We start from the raw sequence: 17,556 nt of genomic DNA on the forward strand, positions 1-17,556 counted from the left end.
TTTTCCTTAGTTGGCGGGGGCTGAAACCACATTAAAGATGGCCACCATTTGCAGCATGTAAAAGGGAGGCTTTCTGTAACAAAGATGGCAGCCATTGCCTATTGTTTTTGAAAAGGGACTGAAGCAAGGCTGCCTTTAAGGAAGATGGTCTCACTCCCCATTCTGAATGGACAGGAGGAGGGCATGGCAACGTAGGGAGCAGTAGCGATTCCTAAAGGGAATTGCAGGAGGAGGAAGGGGATGTGGTTGCTGGCCCGATTAAGGGAAAGGGAGGGGAAAAATGAGAAAAGAGCAGGTGAAATACAGAGACTGCAGGAGCAAGGGGAAGACCAGGGAGGGGAGGGGAGGGGAGGAGGGCAGGATCCTGGCTGCAGTGTGGAGAAATGCAGGATAATGCTACGTCAGTGTGTAGCAAGGAACAGAATGGCAGCCCCCCCAACGATAAGGGAGGCTAAGCCCTTCTCCCTGTGCCAGTAGCCTGTGGGCCTGTTCAGGGCTGGATTCATCAAGCTGCAATGAGCAGCATGCTCCAGCTGGGGAAGGGTTCACTCCCCTAGAGACTCACCTCCCCCTCCCCCAGAGTTCCCTGTGATTCGGTTTAATCTGGGGGGCTGGGTCTCACTGAGGATTTCTGTAACCCTTGTGGCTGGCAAGTGTGTATTTCCCCCTCCCCTGGCTGCAAAGAGAAGCCCCAGTTTCTGTGGCACCAGTTAGCAGGCAAAGGGTCCGATGCGATGGTTGTGGGCCTAAGGCAGGCCAGCCCCTTAGAGGGGGTTCTCTCCCCAGGGCCAGGCCCCCTTACTCCTTCCCGCACTATGACCTGCCGGGGGAGGGCGCAGGCCGGCCCCGTTTCCCCGCCCCAACCCCCGTTGTCCTGCCCCCGGCGCCCTAGTGCTTCGGGGGTGGCGGGGCCCGGCCCTTTCCTGTGTGTGTGTGTCAGTCACTCGGCGGGGGGAGGGGAAGCGCTGAGCGAGCGAGCGAGCGGCGGCTCCTCGGCGGGGGAGGGGCGGGCTCTGCACACACCGGCCTCCGCCGCTCGGAGCTCCTCGGCTGCTGCTGGACGCGTCTGCGGGGCTGCGCGGGGAGCCGGCCGGCGCGGCGGGTGCCTGTGTCCGCGCTCGGCAGGGGCCGGCGCGTCCCGGGGGAGGCGGCCATGTCGACCGGCGAGGTGGAGCGGCTGGCGGCGGACCTGAGCGGGACCGGCGGGGATGAGGAGGAGGAGTGGCTCTATGGCGGTACGGACCTTCCTAGGCCTAGGCCCCGGCCTGGCCTGGCAGCCTCGGGCTCCCTCCCTGGCGCCGCGGGACGGGGAGAGGCCGGAAGGGAAGCGCTAGGCCCCAGCGTGCGCAGCATCCACTCTCCCCATCGCCTAGGCCGGCTCCCTGGGCCAGGCCGGGCCTGCTGCCTCCGACCCCGCGTGCCCATCTCCCGTAGGAGCCGCTCCTGGGGCCTGCTGGTGCGGGAACCACCTGCTAATGTGGCCGGGCTGGGCATGGTGCACCCCGGGTTTCCTAATAAGCAGTGTGATGACTACAGTGATTCCCCCGCCCTGCGGCACTGGGCCCTCCGCCCCATTTCTGCCTGGCCGCCTGAGGGTCTTCAGCGGCCCCCCACCCCACGGGCCTGAGGCAGCTGCTTGTTGTGTGCTCCACAAATGCGTCCCCCCTTTAAAAAAGTCCATGATTCTCTCTGGTCTTGTAACTTCGCCATCACCATCATATTTAGGCACTTCCTATATCTACACTCCTTTGAAATACCAAAGATTGAAAATGTGTATTTCCAAGTGTATTTTCCTATCCTGTATAGTGACTTTACCATTTGGCTCTAGAAGAGCTAAGAGGGAAAGGCTGTTTGGACACTGGATTCATATAATGCTTCAGTCTAGCTATAACCTGTACCAAATCCACTCGTTTTCGAAAGGAGGGTTAGAATATAGTGACTGATCAGAATGTATGTGTGCTAAGAGGGGTTTCATTGTCTGAGAGGTAGTAGTTGCTCAGGTACTTTGAGGAAATTCTGAGGTGTAATTGGTATGGGAGTACTGAATACATATTCAGGGGCTATTCCTGCAGCCTTCATTCACCTGAATAGTTCCACCAAAGCCTTATTTTCTGTCATTCCTTTCATATACATTGTCTTAAAATTCTTTGAATTCTCAACACCAGTAAACTATTTTAGGCACTCCTTATTGTAGATTAAAATTTCACATACATAACTCACATTTCATTATAACAATAACAGTAAATAAGTGACCTAAAAATGAAAATAAGTTTGAAATACTGTAATCTCTCTCTCTTTTTTGGTTTGAAACTTGTAAAGCTTGACTTCCTACACTGCCACTTTTCAGAGTAACAGCCGTGTTAGTCTGTATCCGCAAAAAGAAGAACAGGAGTACTTGTGGCACCTTAGAGACTAACAAATTTATTAGAGCATAAGCTCTCCGAAGAAGTGGGCTGTAGTCCACGAAAGCTTACGCTCTAATAAATTTGTTAGTCTCTAAGGTGCCACAAGTACTCCTGTTCTTCTTTACACTGCCACTGGGAGTGAGCGTCCCAGCCTGGGTAGACCGACTCTCACTAGTGGGGCTTCAGCTAGCATGTTAAAAATAGCAGTGTGGACATTGTGGCATGGACTCGGAGCTCAGGCTGTCGAACCTAAGGGGGTTATGTTGGTTTGGGAGCCTGAGCTCCAGCCCTAGCCACAACATCAACACTACTGTTTTTAGCATGCTACCTTGAGCCTTGCAAGCGTGAGTCTGTTTACTCTGACTGGGAGGCTTGCTTCCAGCTGCAGTGTAGACATACCCATTTACCCTAACCATGTTAATGCTGCCTGCAAACTAAAATCCTAATATCGCAAAGGGTCTGTTTGTGGAGCTCTGTTGGGTTAAATGGGGTGCTGTGTTGGCTCACATGTCTGACCACACAGATCCAACTCAGGATTGTAGGGTCCACTGTTTTATTTAGTGGTACAGAATTAGAGCTTGCAAGATAATCTGCTATTTTTGACTCCATGGTTTCTAATACATAATTCTTAAATAATGTTTTTTTCTTTTGACAGATGAAAATGAACCAGAGAGACCAGAGGAACAAAAAGCTAGGTGGGTGTCTTGACAGTTGTGAATTTGCTAATGTAGTTGTGCAAAAAGTGTAATCAGAACAAATCATTTCACACCTGTTTCTTGCAAAGTGATAGCCACAGGTAAGTCATTGGAAGTTGGGCATCTAAATTGGTGCCTTTGAATATCTCCTTCATATCATATATGTGATCTGCGAGTCCGACTAACTCTTTAAATGATTTAACCTAGAATTTGGGCTGTTCAGTCTTAAATATGAAAGTCCACTTTTAGTTGTTGTTTAAGTTCAGGGTTATCAATATCATTGTAGAAAGGACTAACAGATTTCTTTAACATAGCTTTTGTTACAATGGGAGCTTACTGCTGTAGAATGAGGGACACCCTTCCCCCCCACACACTTAAATGGATTATTTTAGGAGGTATAGGGATATATGATGTAATTTAGTACTTGCTATGAATGTGTAACATATAACATTTCAGCATAGAAGCTACAGTGAAATAAGAATATTTTGCTCTGTTTTCCAGGGGGTTACTGCTCTCTTGAGGGCAGGTGCACAATAGATATTGGGCAAATAAAGGCATTTGGAACAATAAATATGACATTAAAAATATCAACATGGAACCATTCACTTTTGCTAATTCTTGTTTTTTATTTGTTTGACTTGATTAGTGTGTTCCTAAAGTCAGATTCTGGGGCTGAAATATATACTGAATGTTCTTAAGGATTGTCTTGTTGGGGGATGTACATATTAGATTTCAGTTAAACCCTTTTAAATTGTGCCTGAGAAGTGGCATTGTCAAGAATGACTGAGATTTCTGAGCAGTAAATGTTTTCTAGGTATCCCTTGACCAGGCTACTTAGTGCCTTGATGGTAAGGACTGAAATCTTCTACTTTATATGATTTTCTGTAGCGAGCAGAGGGCAGGTGTGAGATGCTCATAGTATCTTGTGTTAGTGAGGAGATGTGCTGCTGCATTCTAATTTCCTCAGCTGCTGTCAGGCCCACGTAGATTGTATTGTTGCAGTTCAGGCAGGAAATGACAAAGGCATGAATTACCAAAGCCAGGTCATTATTCACAAGGATAGGACATGACTTCTGGCCAGAGAGAGATGGTAGAACATATTACTTGCAAGGGGCTGCTATGTGAGAGTTTAGCTTCAGCAAGGAATCCAGGAAAGCTTCCTAAATTGCACAGTACCTACAAACTCTTCTTGGCATTTTATTCTACCTACCAGTATAACCTAAGTCTTACAGTGGTTTAACGTCAACCAGCTTTTCTTCATCCAAGAGCATATCTCAGCCAAGCATTGGGTTAACTCGGTGACAGAGATCATCCAGAGATCCCTACACCTGCAGTTGTGCCCAATGTCCTCTGCAACTGCAGGGTTTGGAGACAGATCCTGCCAAGATATAACTCAGGAAGGCTACATCTTCATTTCTAGGCTGCAACTACACTGAAGACTTTGGCCCAGGTATTTAGCTGTTGCTGTGCTCAGCGTTGCAGTGATCCCAACCATCTGGTTTTAGACTCCTAAGTGCCTAAATCCCTTCTGGGGAAAAGAGATTTAGGCTCCTAAATCAGTTAGGTGTTGTGACACTGAGCTCAGCAATGCCCAAATACCTTTACAAATCTGGGCCTTTTAGCAGTTTTCCCATCATTAGTCTAGCGCAATGCAGTTCTGCTGATGGAAGCACTAAAGTACATTCGAGGTCTGGCATTTTTACAGTGTAATCTAGACATGCTGTTTTAGTGTGGTTTTTTATTATAATCTATAGCTAGGCGTGCCAATTATTTTCCTTTTATAATTTCAGCAGATAATATTGTTTAAATTGATAAAAATGGAAAAATGCTAAAAAAAAAAAAAAAAAAAAGGTGCACAGTTGCAGGAAATTATGGGGGTCAGACAATTATTGAATGAAAGTAGATGTTAAATGTTAAAGCTTTATAAACCATTAAAACACAACTTTTCAGCATCACATGTCAAAATATATAAATAAATATCCTTAAATCCACAAATTATACCTGTTTTTACTATTCATTCATAGTGAATTTGTAACAAGTCTAAATCACTGGATGTTGACTCTATACTCTGCCTATCTGTACATTTTGGTTATCATCTATGGAAGGGTGTGGGTGTACATTCACATGTACCAATTAAAAAATCTAATCCTTCCAAGTCTGCTTATACACCTCTACCTCGATATAACGCTGTCCTCAGAAGCCAAAAAATCTTACCACGTTATAGGTGAAACCGTGTTATATGGAACTTGCTTTGATCCACAGGATTGCGCAAACCCCCCCCCCCCCCCCCGGAGCACTGCTTTACCACGTTATATCTGAATTCGTGTTATATCGGGTAGCATTATATTGAGGTAGCGGTGTAGTCACCCATAGCAACTAGCTCAGAGCAGAGTTAGATGACAGTGTTAAAAAGGCCTACACCAATATATTCTACCTTTTCCACCTTTGCTAACACTGATGCCGAGGCTGCACTGGTGTTTAACCAATGGTGGAATAATTGCTAACAGTTTTCAGTGTCATCAAGGCCACAATGTGCAGTAGCTGTAGCAAGTACTTTCTTCCCTGCTGGAAACAACTATTGCAAGACTGGCCTTTTTTTTTTTTCCTGAATTTTCTGGAGCACCTGCATCAAGACTGGATTTTTTTTACCCCTTCCCCCAGAGGGCAATGGTGGGGTAGAGATGATCCCTTTGAAATTCAATGCTTTATATCAGTCTATTTATATAATGACTTCTGTATTCAACAGTGGATTCAGTTCTAATGGAGCGAAGCTTTATTATAAGAAGAATGAAAGTCCACTAAAATGCACTCAAGCAATTTTGGACTTGCATACTCCCTTCATATGGAAGTAGAATCATTATATATGATCAATTATGATCATGTTCCACTGTATCTACTTCTTGTAAATATTTGAATCCAGTTTTGCTGTCCACGGGGTCATATTTGTGGACAGGAGTCAATGAAAATTGCAACAAATTTCTTATAATGAAATAATTCCTTTTGTTTCAATCTATTTTCTAATACTACTTTCATATTAATGAGTCTTCTGATATTGATGGTGGAAATTACACTATTTTGTTGTCTTCTGATTTTCTAGTATCTTCTGTAGATAATCTCCAGATTCTTCTTCCCCATAGTGTTTCATTGTTATGCCCATGAGCTTTTCTTCTTTTCTAGGTTTTCAGACCCTTGGGGCTAGATTCACAAAGGGCTTAGGTACCAAAGTCCAACGTTTACGTGCCACTGGCATTCACTAAACTGCTGCTTAGCTGCTGCATAATCACCTTTGAAGGGTAGTATTTAGGCCTCACCCTCTCATCATTTCGTACTGGTTAGCTTAGGCAGCTCTCCACCAAGCATGCTGACTTCTGTGAATCCCTTTTTTGTAGCACCTAACTCTCCCTATGCATTGTATGGGGAGCTAACTCGGGCTTGTGAATTCCACTAGCTTAAGTCCCCCTTGTGAATCTAGCCTTCAGTGTAGTTATTTGATTTCCTAATCTTGCTGCCACTAGCTCCATTTCTACAACTTTTGTCAAAATTGGTATCGTGCTAGTTTGCTTAGTTAGGTGTGCTATAAAAGTGCTTTGTCACATTTGAGTACAACTGGTGATGAAAAGAAATACTGAAAGAACACGGAGCCATGAGAAAGTTAATAATGTACCTGCATTCTCCGAGATTCACTGTACTTGAGCATGTCTAATGAAAAATATTTTCATGTTTATTGAACCAGCCTCTGTGGCAAATAAACTTTTTAAATTGTATTTGCCATAGTAATAAAATGTGCTGGACTAGTTCTTTGATGTATTGGTTAATTTTTAAGGCTTTGTAGTGATCTCATAATTAAAGTCACACTGGAAAATCTGTTTTCTTTTTAGAATATTGGCTATGTGGCAGTTAAAATGATCAGCTGTTAAATGAGTTGGTTCCTGCCGTTTTTAAGTCAATAGTACCACACCTGACCACAGAACAAATGGTCCTGATTGACAATAATTGGCATCACTATTGGCAGTGTATTGAATGGATACTAAGCTACCTCTTAACCCCTAAATTGGCCTATTTCAGGTTGGGACAGAGTGGGGAAGGTTATACTACTACTGATATTTTAGTCTCCATTCTTGTAATTCCAGCATAATTCAAAAACATGAAATTCAATGATTGTTTTTGAACTTGACAATAGCCAGTGTGTCATCCTAGTAAACAGTGATGTGAAACACCTAGGTTTGAATCCTAGAACCAGCCCTGGTAACGAGCCAGTGCAACTTGAAGCATTGGGAGTGTTGCCAATTGAAGTTAGTACTGACTTTGTTTTTTTTGTCTGATTGCCCATCCAGAAAGAAGCTGGGACTATAGATCCCATCTAGGGGCTTGAGGAAATAATTTTAAGTACCAATATTCTCCTTTTCAGTTAAGGAGCATTGGTCATTGTAGCTCTTGTATGTTGTTTTGTTTGTTAAGCAACGTAAACAAGGATATCAACACAGTGTTAGAAATTAAGTTTAATAGTCAGTTTTTGCTGTCTCAGAAGCAACAAAACACTGGCTATTGAGTTAACTTGTTTTTATAAATTTCAGAGTGCCACAATGACTTAAAAAACAAACAGTATTTTCAAAACTGGTGGACATTACAAATCAGGTTACAACAAATTTAAAGGCTAATCAAATGTTGTATCTAAAATATCTTATACTATTGTGCCAGATAAAAAGAGAGAGAGAAACCTTGATAGAGATTTTTTTTGAAGCATTCTTGGATGTTTAGGCACATGTCTTTCATCATTTTAATGGAAGACGTGTCTAAACAACCTAGTCATTGTAAAATATGAGTCCTCATTTTTGCATGCTAAGGACCAAATCCTGCTCCCAATATACTCAATGAAAAAGCTCCTTTATGACTTCAATAGGTGCAGGATCCAAACATGGTGAAAAATTGAAAATACCGTACTCTGAAAATATCTAGTTCGCATAGTTTGTGTCACCTGATAACTTAATGTCAACTTAACACTATCTCTTAGAATATTTTTGCTTAGCAGTCATGTAAAAGACTGCTGGGACATTGGCTATACTTCAAAATACTGTATCGGTGCTTTTTCACTGTAACATGTAGGTTACACATAGTAACTAGCTTGCATTTCTGTTTTTAAGTGCTCCACCACCTTCTGCAAATGAAGAGGAAGCTGCTGAAAATGGTGTAGTGAAAACGGTAATTTTAAATTTATATTAGACATATTCGTTGCTATGCTTTGCTTTCAGATGGGGCAATGATAATTTCAGTGACTAAAGAACTTCGCTAAAGTAACTGACTTTACACGTTAGTTTGTAAGTTCTGTCACTTTATTTGACTAATTTTCAGTTCATTTTTTGTGTGCAGTACTTGCCAGAAATTTATTAACACCCAAAACAGTACTTATTGTGTGACCATGTGCATGTCTCTCACTAAGAATTACCTTTAAAATGGGTCTAACAATGACAGGTCTAACAGGGATGTTGAAGCTTATCTAATGTTTGGAAAGTGTTTTGTGGTTGTCCGATTAAAAGTGCTGTGTAAATGCTAATTACTATTAGTTTTTTTTGGTGGGATAATTCTGATTTTGTAAATGAACAATAGTTTTAATATTTTGGCTACATGGAGACAACTAATTAGTACAATGTTTTAAATGTGTATGCATGTTAATATTAATTTCTAGTACCGGCTGCTCCTTCCCCCTTTTGCATCTCCAGGCAGTTAACTTATATGCTACACGGAAGAACTGTATATTAAGACATTTTAATAAAATTAGGGTTATCAAGGGAAAAGGGGGAATAGGAAGGATATACATATAGGGTCAACAGCAGTCTAAAAAAGCATGCCTTAATGTTATAAATTCTTGAGTAACAGAAAAAAAAATCAAATAACTTATTCAAGGACTATTATTGGTATACATTGACTAAGTTATTTGATGAGTAATATTCACCCAGCTACAGAGAAAATAAATTGTTTATGTAAATTATTTACTGAAAATTTGTGATGTTTGTGATGGTTGCTGAATTTCATGTACGTGAACATTGTTTTTACCAGCATTTGTGTATATTAGTATTTGATTTGCTGTGAATGTGTATTTAAAGATGCAGAGAACTTGGTCTCTTGTATTTTTATGTTCTTTCTGTGTTGAGCAGATGATAGTAGAGCTGAACTGTTACGGACTAGGTAGATAAACTGCGGTCTTGAGTAGCCAAAGCCAGTTTTTCATTACTTTGCAAAATGTTACATTTCACAAACAGTATATTGACATTCAAGATACTTAAGTCTTATCACCCCTTTGCATCCAGATATCATCAATGTTAACATAGACTAAATGGATAAGTTCAGTTTTCCTGGCAGGACCCTGTTGTGCTAAGCAGTAAATGCCAGCTGTAAGCCAAAAAGTATAAATTAATGTGTTAATGTTAATTTGTTTTTCTATCAACGTTCTCTGGAATGGATGCTTAAGTCTATGATATTTTAGGTAAATATCTGATTGTATCTTTTGTCTGTTTTTGTTGAAGAAGGTGACAGAGGCTGAGGATGACAGTGACAGTGACAGCGATGATGATGAGGATGATGTTCATGTCACCATAGGAGATATTAAAACAGGAGCTCCACAGTATGGGTCAGTTATTTTCAGTACCTGAATATTAAGTGTTTGACTCAGACCTTTCAGCAAGTATAATGCTTGAAATAGATGACAACTAATTTGTTCTGTGTGCTTCTATTTAGCCTTTTCATCTGGTTAACCAATTAAAATTTAATTATCAAATTGATCTGAAAACAGAAAACTGTAAAATAAAATTTCTGCAAGGAAGAACCAGCAGATGGGTTACATTTTCACTTTCAGTTTCTGAAAAACCCAGGGTGGATTTGATTTAAATCAAATTGATTTAAATCACTAGTCAGGAGGACTCAATTTAATCATGGATTTCTACATAAAAGTGCATTCTTGTTGGTTGTTATAACCTTAATACATATTCTTCACAATTCAGCAATATATGTAAGTTTCATTTTTAGAAGGTACACACTATATATTTTTAAGTGATTTATTTTGAAAACTTTTCAGATTAGTTTTACAGCTATATCAGAAAATGAATGATTAACTATAGAATATGATGGTGATCTTGAAGGTGGATAGTCTTCAGAATCCTGTATGTTGAGGTTGGATTCTCCGAAACAAAACTAGTCAATGCAGTTATTTAATTATTATTACCATACTGCTCATTTAATATTACTCATTGCATTCACTGACACTCAGTATTACTTTAAAGGTGAAATTGTAAAAGGAAGATCTGCCTATATCAGCTATTTATTTTTTATCACAATTGCATCTAAAATGATAGTACCATAGAGTAACAACTATATTTTTTGCTCAAACATGAGAATTCAAGAATAGTCCAGAAGGAAGACAGGCAGTACTTAAGAAAGAAGTATGAAATAAAAAAGTTTACCAATCTGAAGATCCTGCATATTCAGACATGTTCCTTTCATCATCTTCAACGCAGCTTCCTCCTGAGAAGGAACACTTCTCATGGTGGTTGTTTCATTTGGGCAGCCAGGCCTTGCATTTCTTTGTTGCACTGTTTGCATTTTGCATGCACGCCTGTCTTACCCACAGGTAGAGGAACTTCATTAAAATATTCCCAAACTGGGTCTCTTTTATGGCCTGCTGCCATTATAGGTTTTCCCTAGTTAGAGAATGGTATGGTAGATCTCAAATCAATGAAGGCTACGCTCAGAAAGACCTCAAGACTTCTGAAATATGCTGCTCACCCTCCCTTCTTACATTTATCTCCAGACTTCTTCTCCTTGTCCAGATCTATTCCACCCCCAACAATCTTCTATTCATTGAACTTTTTGAAACTTTGCACTTTTAGAGAGAGGTAAGGGATTGACTCTGTGTACACAAATTTGCAGAGGGACAATAGGGTTGAGGTCGGTTATTTCTCACCTCTATGTATTTATTTATTTATTTATTTAAAATCATTTTTGCTATTAACAAGCATGTTATCTCTGGAGACACAAATCCACAGTTTGAGAACTGCAAAACTAAGCATCTCTGATGGTATCTTCTAGAGCAGGGGTGGGCAAACTACAGCCCGGGGGCTGCATCCGGCTCTTCAGGCATTTTTAATCTGGCCCTCGAGCTCCAGCTGGGGAGCAGGATCCGGGATTTGCCTTGCTCCACGCCTGCCAGGGCTCCATGTGGCTCCTGGAAGCAGTGGCATGTCCCCCCCTCCACGTTATGCATAGGGGCAGCCAGGGGGCTCCACACACTGCCCCCGCAGCTCCCATTGGCCAGCAACTGTGGCCAATGGGAGCTGCAGGGGCAGCGCCTGCAGATGGAGCAGTGCGCAGAGCCACCTGGCTGTGCCTCCGCATAGGAGCTGGAGGGAGGACATGCCACTGCTTCTGGGAGCTGCTTGAGATAAGTGCCGCCTGGAGCTTGCACCCCTGACTTCCTGCGCCCCAATTCCCTGCCCGAGCTCTGATCCCCCTCCCACCCTCCGAACCCCTCGGTCCCAGTCTGGAGCACCCTCTTGCACCTCACTCCCTTCCGCGCCCCAACCCCCAACCCCCAATTTCGTGACCATTTATGGCCCACCATACAATTTCCATACCCAGATGTGGCCCTTGGCCCAAAAGGTTTGCCCACCCCTGTTCTAGACTGAGCACTGAGTCCCACTGGGTAGATAGAAAGATTAACCTAGATAATCTATACAGAAGCCCCTGGAATCCCATAAGATTGGGGTTGAACTATTGGAACTCATTTATAAAATTTTTCTTAAACATTACATGAATATATTATCTCATACTATAGAATTAGAATTTATCATTATGGAATAGGGATTAGATATCTTTGAGCCATAATGTATCTTAATTAAAACGATCTTTAGATAGTTTTTCTCCTCAAAAAGTATTTTATCAAAAGAATCAGATTTAAATTTAAAGATAGGGAGGAAGGTTAGGATTACATTTTTAATGGGCAGAGTGCCCCTCTTACCCTGAGTACATAGGTTTATTAGCATATTATACTAAAGCTTATTAAACTGAGTACAAGGAATTTTAAATAAAATGACCATTTTTCCAAAAAAACCCTTCCAGAACAAGGTTATACAATGAATTTGTCACCCACTCCTGCTTTTATGCACGGGAAAAAGATTTTAAAATTAATTCAGTTTTAGTTTAAATAAACTTTAGTACAGTAAGTTATTTTACAAGCTTAAATTGTCTCCATGTATAATATTTAGTTTTGGCCATTGGTAAGAGAACTATAAAATTTTCTCAGCAAAGTCATATACTGATCTAGCATGTCATACCAGAAGAAAAGTGCTATTTGTCAGTCTTGCATTATTGCAATGGAAATTTATTTTATTTAGGAAGAGAACTGGAATGAGAAAGATGTTGCAGGGTAGTTAAACAGGAAATTGTACTCTTCCTTTTACTTACCAAGATTATCTGGAAGATTCTCTTCACCTTGAAGTCTTTAAAACCATGATTTGAGGACTTCAATGGCTCAGACACAGGTTTAATACAGGAGTGGGTGGGTGAGATTCTTTAGCCTGTGTTATGCAGGAGGTCAGACAAGATGATCATAATGGTCCCTTCTGACCTTAAAGTCTATGATTCTAATAAAAGTGCCCTCACTATGTTTAGGGGCAAATACTACCTGTGGGGATGAGCCACTTGCACACATCCTGTGGTAGAATTTGTTCCTTGGTGTTCAGTACTGGGCCTTTACAAGTGACAGCACTCTATTACTAGAGCAGTGTAGTGTCTTGTTTATAGTTAATGCATGTTTATATATGCACTGGAAGCTCAAAATCTGTTGATATCTGTGAAGAAAGTTCTATTGGCCTAATTTTTGTTCTCTGTTAGTGTAAAAGTATGAGATATTTGTTTAATTTACTGAGGAGTATTTGAGAAGGTACAAAATAGCATTTTCAGCAAAAGACACAGAGTATGTACTTATTGAAACTACAGTAACCTTTCAGTCAGTTTTGATAAATGCTTGCTCTTCCCGCTTCAGTACAGATTAAATGATAATATTGAAACAACAGAGAATCTTTATCTAAAGTATTCTCCAGTCCTAGTCCCCTGGCATCCTCTGTATCCCTAAGTGAGCCCTTTTCTTTTTCTTTTTTTGGTCCTGTCCATTCTTGAGGCTATGTCATGGTCACTATGCTTTCAGCACCCAAACTGTGATTGAGATTTCAGTGCCATTTATTAATTGGAGAAATTGCTATTGAGTGTTGGAGCGATGCATTCTCTTGCTCCTAGACTGATCTCTCTACTTCTGTGTTGTTAGTTTGGAGAGCTAGAGATTCAGACTGACAATCAAGTCTAGGTCCTCTTCTTGTTTCTGGATATAGCTAACCATTTTTATCAGTTTTCTATACCTAATTCAGTTTTGTTAATTTGTTGAAGCTATGGGACAGCTCCTGTGAATCTCAACATCAAGACAGGAGGTCGAGTTTATGGATCATCTGGTAAAAAAATGTTTACACATTTATATTAATAGAAAATGTAACAAATGTATTAATCTGTAGTAGTAGCACATACTGTTTTTATAACAATTTTTGCATAAAGTTTCAGCACAGTGTTAGTGAATTAGACAAATATAAAATCTTTAACATTTTAGCCCATTAGCTTTTAGTGCAGAGGCCCCAAACTGCGGGGTGTACCCCCCTAAGGGAACACGGAGGGGTGTGGCCCGGGCCAGCTCCCATGGGGAGCAGGGAGGGAGCACCACCCAGACCCTCTCCGTTCCTAGCTCTGCTCCAGCCCTGGCCCCACCCTTAGCCTTGGCCCCTGCAGGGGTGGGGGGGAAGTGGAGTGGATGGGGGTAAGAGGGGGCACAACCCTGAAAAGTTTTGGGACCAGTGCTGTATTTAGATCTACTGATATGTTCAGAATTAGGGCCGTAAAAATTGTATAGTTGCATTATGTATAATTTAATCCTAACATTTAAGGTAATACAAATAATTTAAAATAATATAGTATATTATCAATTGTACAGCAGAAGTCCCTGGAGAAACTTTGCCTTTGTATTTACCATCTGTACCATAAGGCACTTAAAGGGTAACACTTGGTTAGCCTCTGTTGCTGATTTCTACTATTGCACTCTCTCAGCTCTCTCGTAAAAATTCTGTTTGCATTCCAGCAATGATGAATGAGCTACAACTACTTAGATAATGAGTTAACAAGATGCATAACAGGTGTCATGACTTGGACCGTTGTCTTCCCTTGCTATATGTCTAATTTAGATGGAATACTGCTTGGAGAAGAAATTTTTTTTTAACTGTCTGTAAAGTACCATGTATATCTATGGCACTACAAAATAATTACAATTGATCTGCTCAAATTAGTGAGTCAAATTACATGGCAGAAATATATATATAATTTAAGATCCAATATACGCTTGCATTTTGTTATAAAATACTACTATATGTAAAGCTTTGGATGATATCTTCTTGAATGTGGAAGGGCCACGTGATGTCCTAAGTGCAGTGGAAAAGGTGTGGTGCCACTTCAAGGCGAGGGCAGAGCACAGAGAAGCCATAATTGGAGACTGCTCTGTGAGCGCATGCATAGAGCACAGGTCAGATTGCAGTAGAAGGGTTTCAGCATGTGGCTCTTCAAATGGTCTGTACCCTGACCTTTTGGTTTTGGGGCAGGGGTTGCCTGAGAGGAGGATTTGTGTTTCACAGGGACTTTTTTCATGTCATACACTTAAGTTTATTAGAAACAAGAAATAACTGTGATGCCTCTAAAACCAGTCCTCAAAACAGCAATTATGTTAATTGAAATTTCAGATAAAACAAACACATGTATAAAACTACTGTTTTATGAGCATGTACAGTAGTTAAAGTCTATAGAAATTAATTGCAGACCATGTAGTTGCTATTAATTCACTATAGGTAAGTTGGAAGGATAAAATGTGTTTAAGATAGTAAAGAAAATTATTTCATTTAGATTACAAGCTCTTTGGAGTAAGGATGCTTTCTTCTTACTTGTCTGTAAAATGCCTAGCACTCTAGTGCTGAATAACTTGTCAAAAATAAAATTTTAATTTTAGAAAAGTCACATGAAAAGTGTTGCATTTATTAACTTATCTCTGTAAAAGGGATTTTATGATTTTTGTTATTTTTCTTTATAGGTGCAAAAGTCAAGGGAGTGGATCTTGATGCACCAGGAAGTATTAATGGTGTTCCACTGCTGGAAGTCGATTTAGATTCTTTTGAGGATAAACCTTGGCGAAAACCAGGTAATATTTCTGCATGACATTCTTATTGCATAATAATGTACACATCAGTTGAAATATAGGTATATTTAATAGATTACTTTTGATAGTTTTTACCCATAGCAGATTAATTTAGTGGTAATGCCCTACAAATGGAAGTAATATACACAATTGTACTAATGTTTAATTGTACAATTAATGAGCTAAATCAACCAGTCCTACTTGAAAAACCTGTAAAGGGAGACGAGTTACTTTGATGAGACTGTATTAACCTACCTGGAGTTCCAGGGTATTCACTGCAAACACCTGTCAACGGGTGGGGAAGGGATGGGAAGTGAGAAGGGGGCATAGCATATGCCAGCTAAATTCATGGACATCCTGAGAGATCCATGACTGGAAAATCCAAAGTTCTCTGGGGTTGTTGCCATTGGCTCCATGCCTGCATGTGCTACCAGAGATAAAGCAGAAAGTAATATTACTAGCAGAAAAAGCTACATAGAATGGTTGCCCCGTGGCTCTAGCCACTCTCTGATATATTTTATTCATGCAGGGGGCACTCACAGACTTTGAGGAGAAGACTGACTCTTAGGGTCTCTGCACGTGTTCATTGTTTTCTGCTTACCCCTCTCCCCATACATATGGTAGAGCCAGATTTGTCCAGTATTTGCATTCATCCCTCTGAACTGCTCATTGGAGTATTTTGTAAATTGCTTTAAAGATGAAAATGATGTATTTACAAAGATGTAAGAGGCATATTACTTTTTGATTATTATTTGAAGCCTGATCTCTGCAAAATTGGAATGTATAGCATCACCAGAATAGACATCAAATATATTGAACTGTAGAAGGTTACATATTATTTGGTGTAAGAAATCTATAATTCTTAACATTGGGACTTTTCCCTGATTTCTGCTTCTTTCTGTTGCTATAAACAAAGCAGAAATAGAAAAGGAAAGATGAGTTATAATGCTTAATTCTTAGAATTTGTGCTTTTCTGTTTGAAGGTGCTGATCTTTCCGATTATTTCAATTATGGGTTTAATGAAGATACCTGGAAAGCTTACTGTGAAAAACAAAAGAGGATACGAATGGGACTTGAAATTTTACCAGTTACCTCAACTACAAATAAAATTATGGTAATTAATTTTTTTGTGGTATTCCATAATATGTAAACACCCCCCCCCCATTAAGCTGTTATGGTGCTGTGTCACTGTTTGTGTGTTAGAAACACTCTTCTGTCTGGTACAATATCATTGTTAATAAGTTCATACCTTATCTTTCCTTTCCCGCCACCCAGAATCTTTCTCTATTGTTTCATTGTGCGGATAGTGGCACTGCTAGGCTGTGACCATGTGTTAGTCATGATGTAGCCCATCAATTCAAAGTTGTGTGGTATCTTAATGGGCAATGTGTTATTTAACTTAGGCCGAAGACAATTCTATGGAAGTAACACCAGGTGCAGAGGTTCAAGATGGCAGATACAATCTTTTTAAGGTGAATTTTAGTAAACTTTCCTTGGTTGCTCTCATTTTTGTTGAGTATTGCTTCCCATACCACTCCCAAGTGATAGAGGCAAGATTGAAGTGGACATAGCTATTTTTCTAAGCTCTCATCTTACATCAGTGACTTTCAGTGTATCTCACAAACTTGCTGAATTAAAAAAAAAATTGTTTTTGTCATCACTGCTGCAAGCATGTGAGTTAATGGCCTAGTGCACTAACAACTGCTAAGTGAAACTATACTTGCTTTATGTGGTGGTTTTATTTTTTTAGTTATAGTGCATTTGTTGATGCAGGTTAAAGAATTCCTGCAGAGGTTCTGGAGAGGCTTTTGAGATTATGGCGTGATATTTTACTCCACAGCCTTGTAGTTATTTTACTTTGTTTTGTACCCTTCATCCTTGATGAGTCCGAAATGTGAAGACGTCTTTTCTTTTAAGTTCTTCTCTTGTCTGATGTGAGTTAGATGTACTCTGCTTTATTTTCCATCTGATATTTGTCTAAATGAGGACAAACTGCAATAAGAAAATATCAGTATTTTAACAGAAAAACAGCCTAGCTACCTGTTTTTATTTTCAGTAGACTGGCATGAAGCATTGACTTCAGTTTTCTCTTTTTTTTTAGTCACTTTTTAATAATTCAATTTATATTAAAACGGCTTTTAATATAAATAAGTCTGTAGATTCAGTTGAAATACTAAAGTCATTTTAT

The 17,556-nt window shown here is 40.2% G+C and overlaps 1 protein-coding gene across 9 annotated transcripts in view; it reads left to right on the top strand.

The window, feature by feature from the left end:
* The first annotated feature begins 974 nt into the window (after positions 1-974).
* FIP1L1 (factor interacting with PAPOLA and CPSF1) overlaps positions 975-17,556 on the top strand; it is a 74,060-nt gene continuing 57,478 nt past the window's right edge. For 2 of the 9 annotated variants that reach the window (XM_054029112.1, XM_054029114.1), the window contains exons 1-8: positions 978-1,235; positions 3,061-3,100; positions 8,242-8,299; positions 9,622-9,725; positions 13,532-13,593; positions 15,264-15,371; positions 16,352-16,482; positions 16,772-16,840. In XM_054029112.1, the coding sequence (XP_053885087.1) occupies positions 1,154-1,235; positions 3,061-3,100; positions 8,242-8,299; positions 9,622-9,725; positions 13,532-13,593; positions 15,264-15,371; positions 16,352-16,482; positions 16,772-16,840 (654 nt within the window). In that variant the 5' untranslated portion in view covers positions 978-1,153. Of the gene's footprint in view, positions 1,236-3,060; positions 3,101-8,241; positions 8,300-9,621; positions 9,726-13,531; positions 13,594-15,263; positions 15,372-16,351; positions 16,483-16,771; positions 16,841-17,556 lie in introns of all 9 variants that reach the window. The other 7 variants (XM_054029113.1, XM_054029115.1, XM_054029110.1 and 4 more) reach the window with 6 other exon arrangements.

Source organism: Malaclemys terrapin, chromosome 5, assembly GCF_027887155.1.
Source record: "Malaclemys terrapin pileata isolate rMalTer1 chromosome 5, rMalTer1.hap1, whole genome shotgun sequence".
Taxonomy (NCBI): Eukaryota; Metazoa; Chordata; order Testudines; family Emydidae; genus Malaclemys; species Malaclemys terrapin.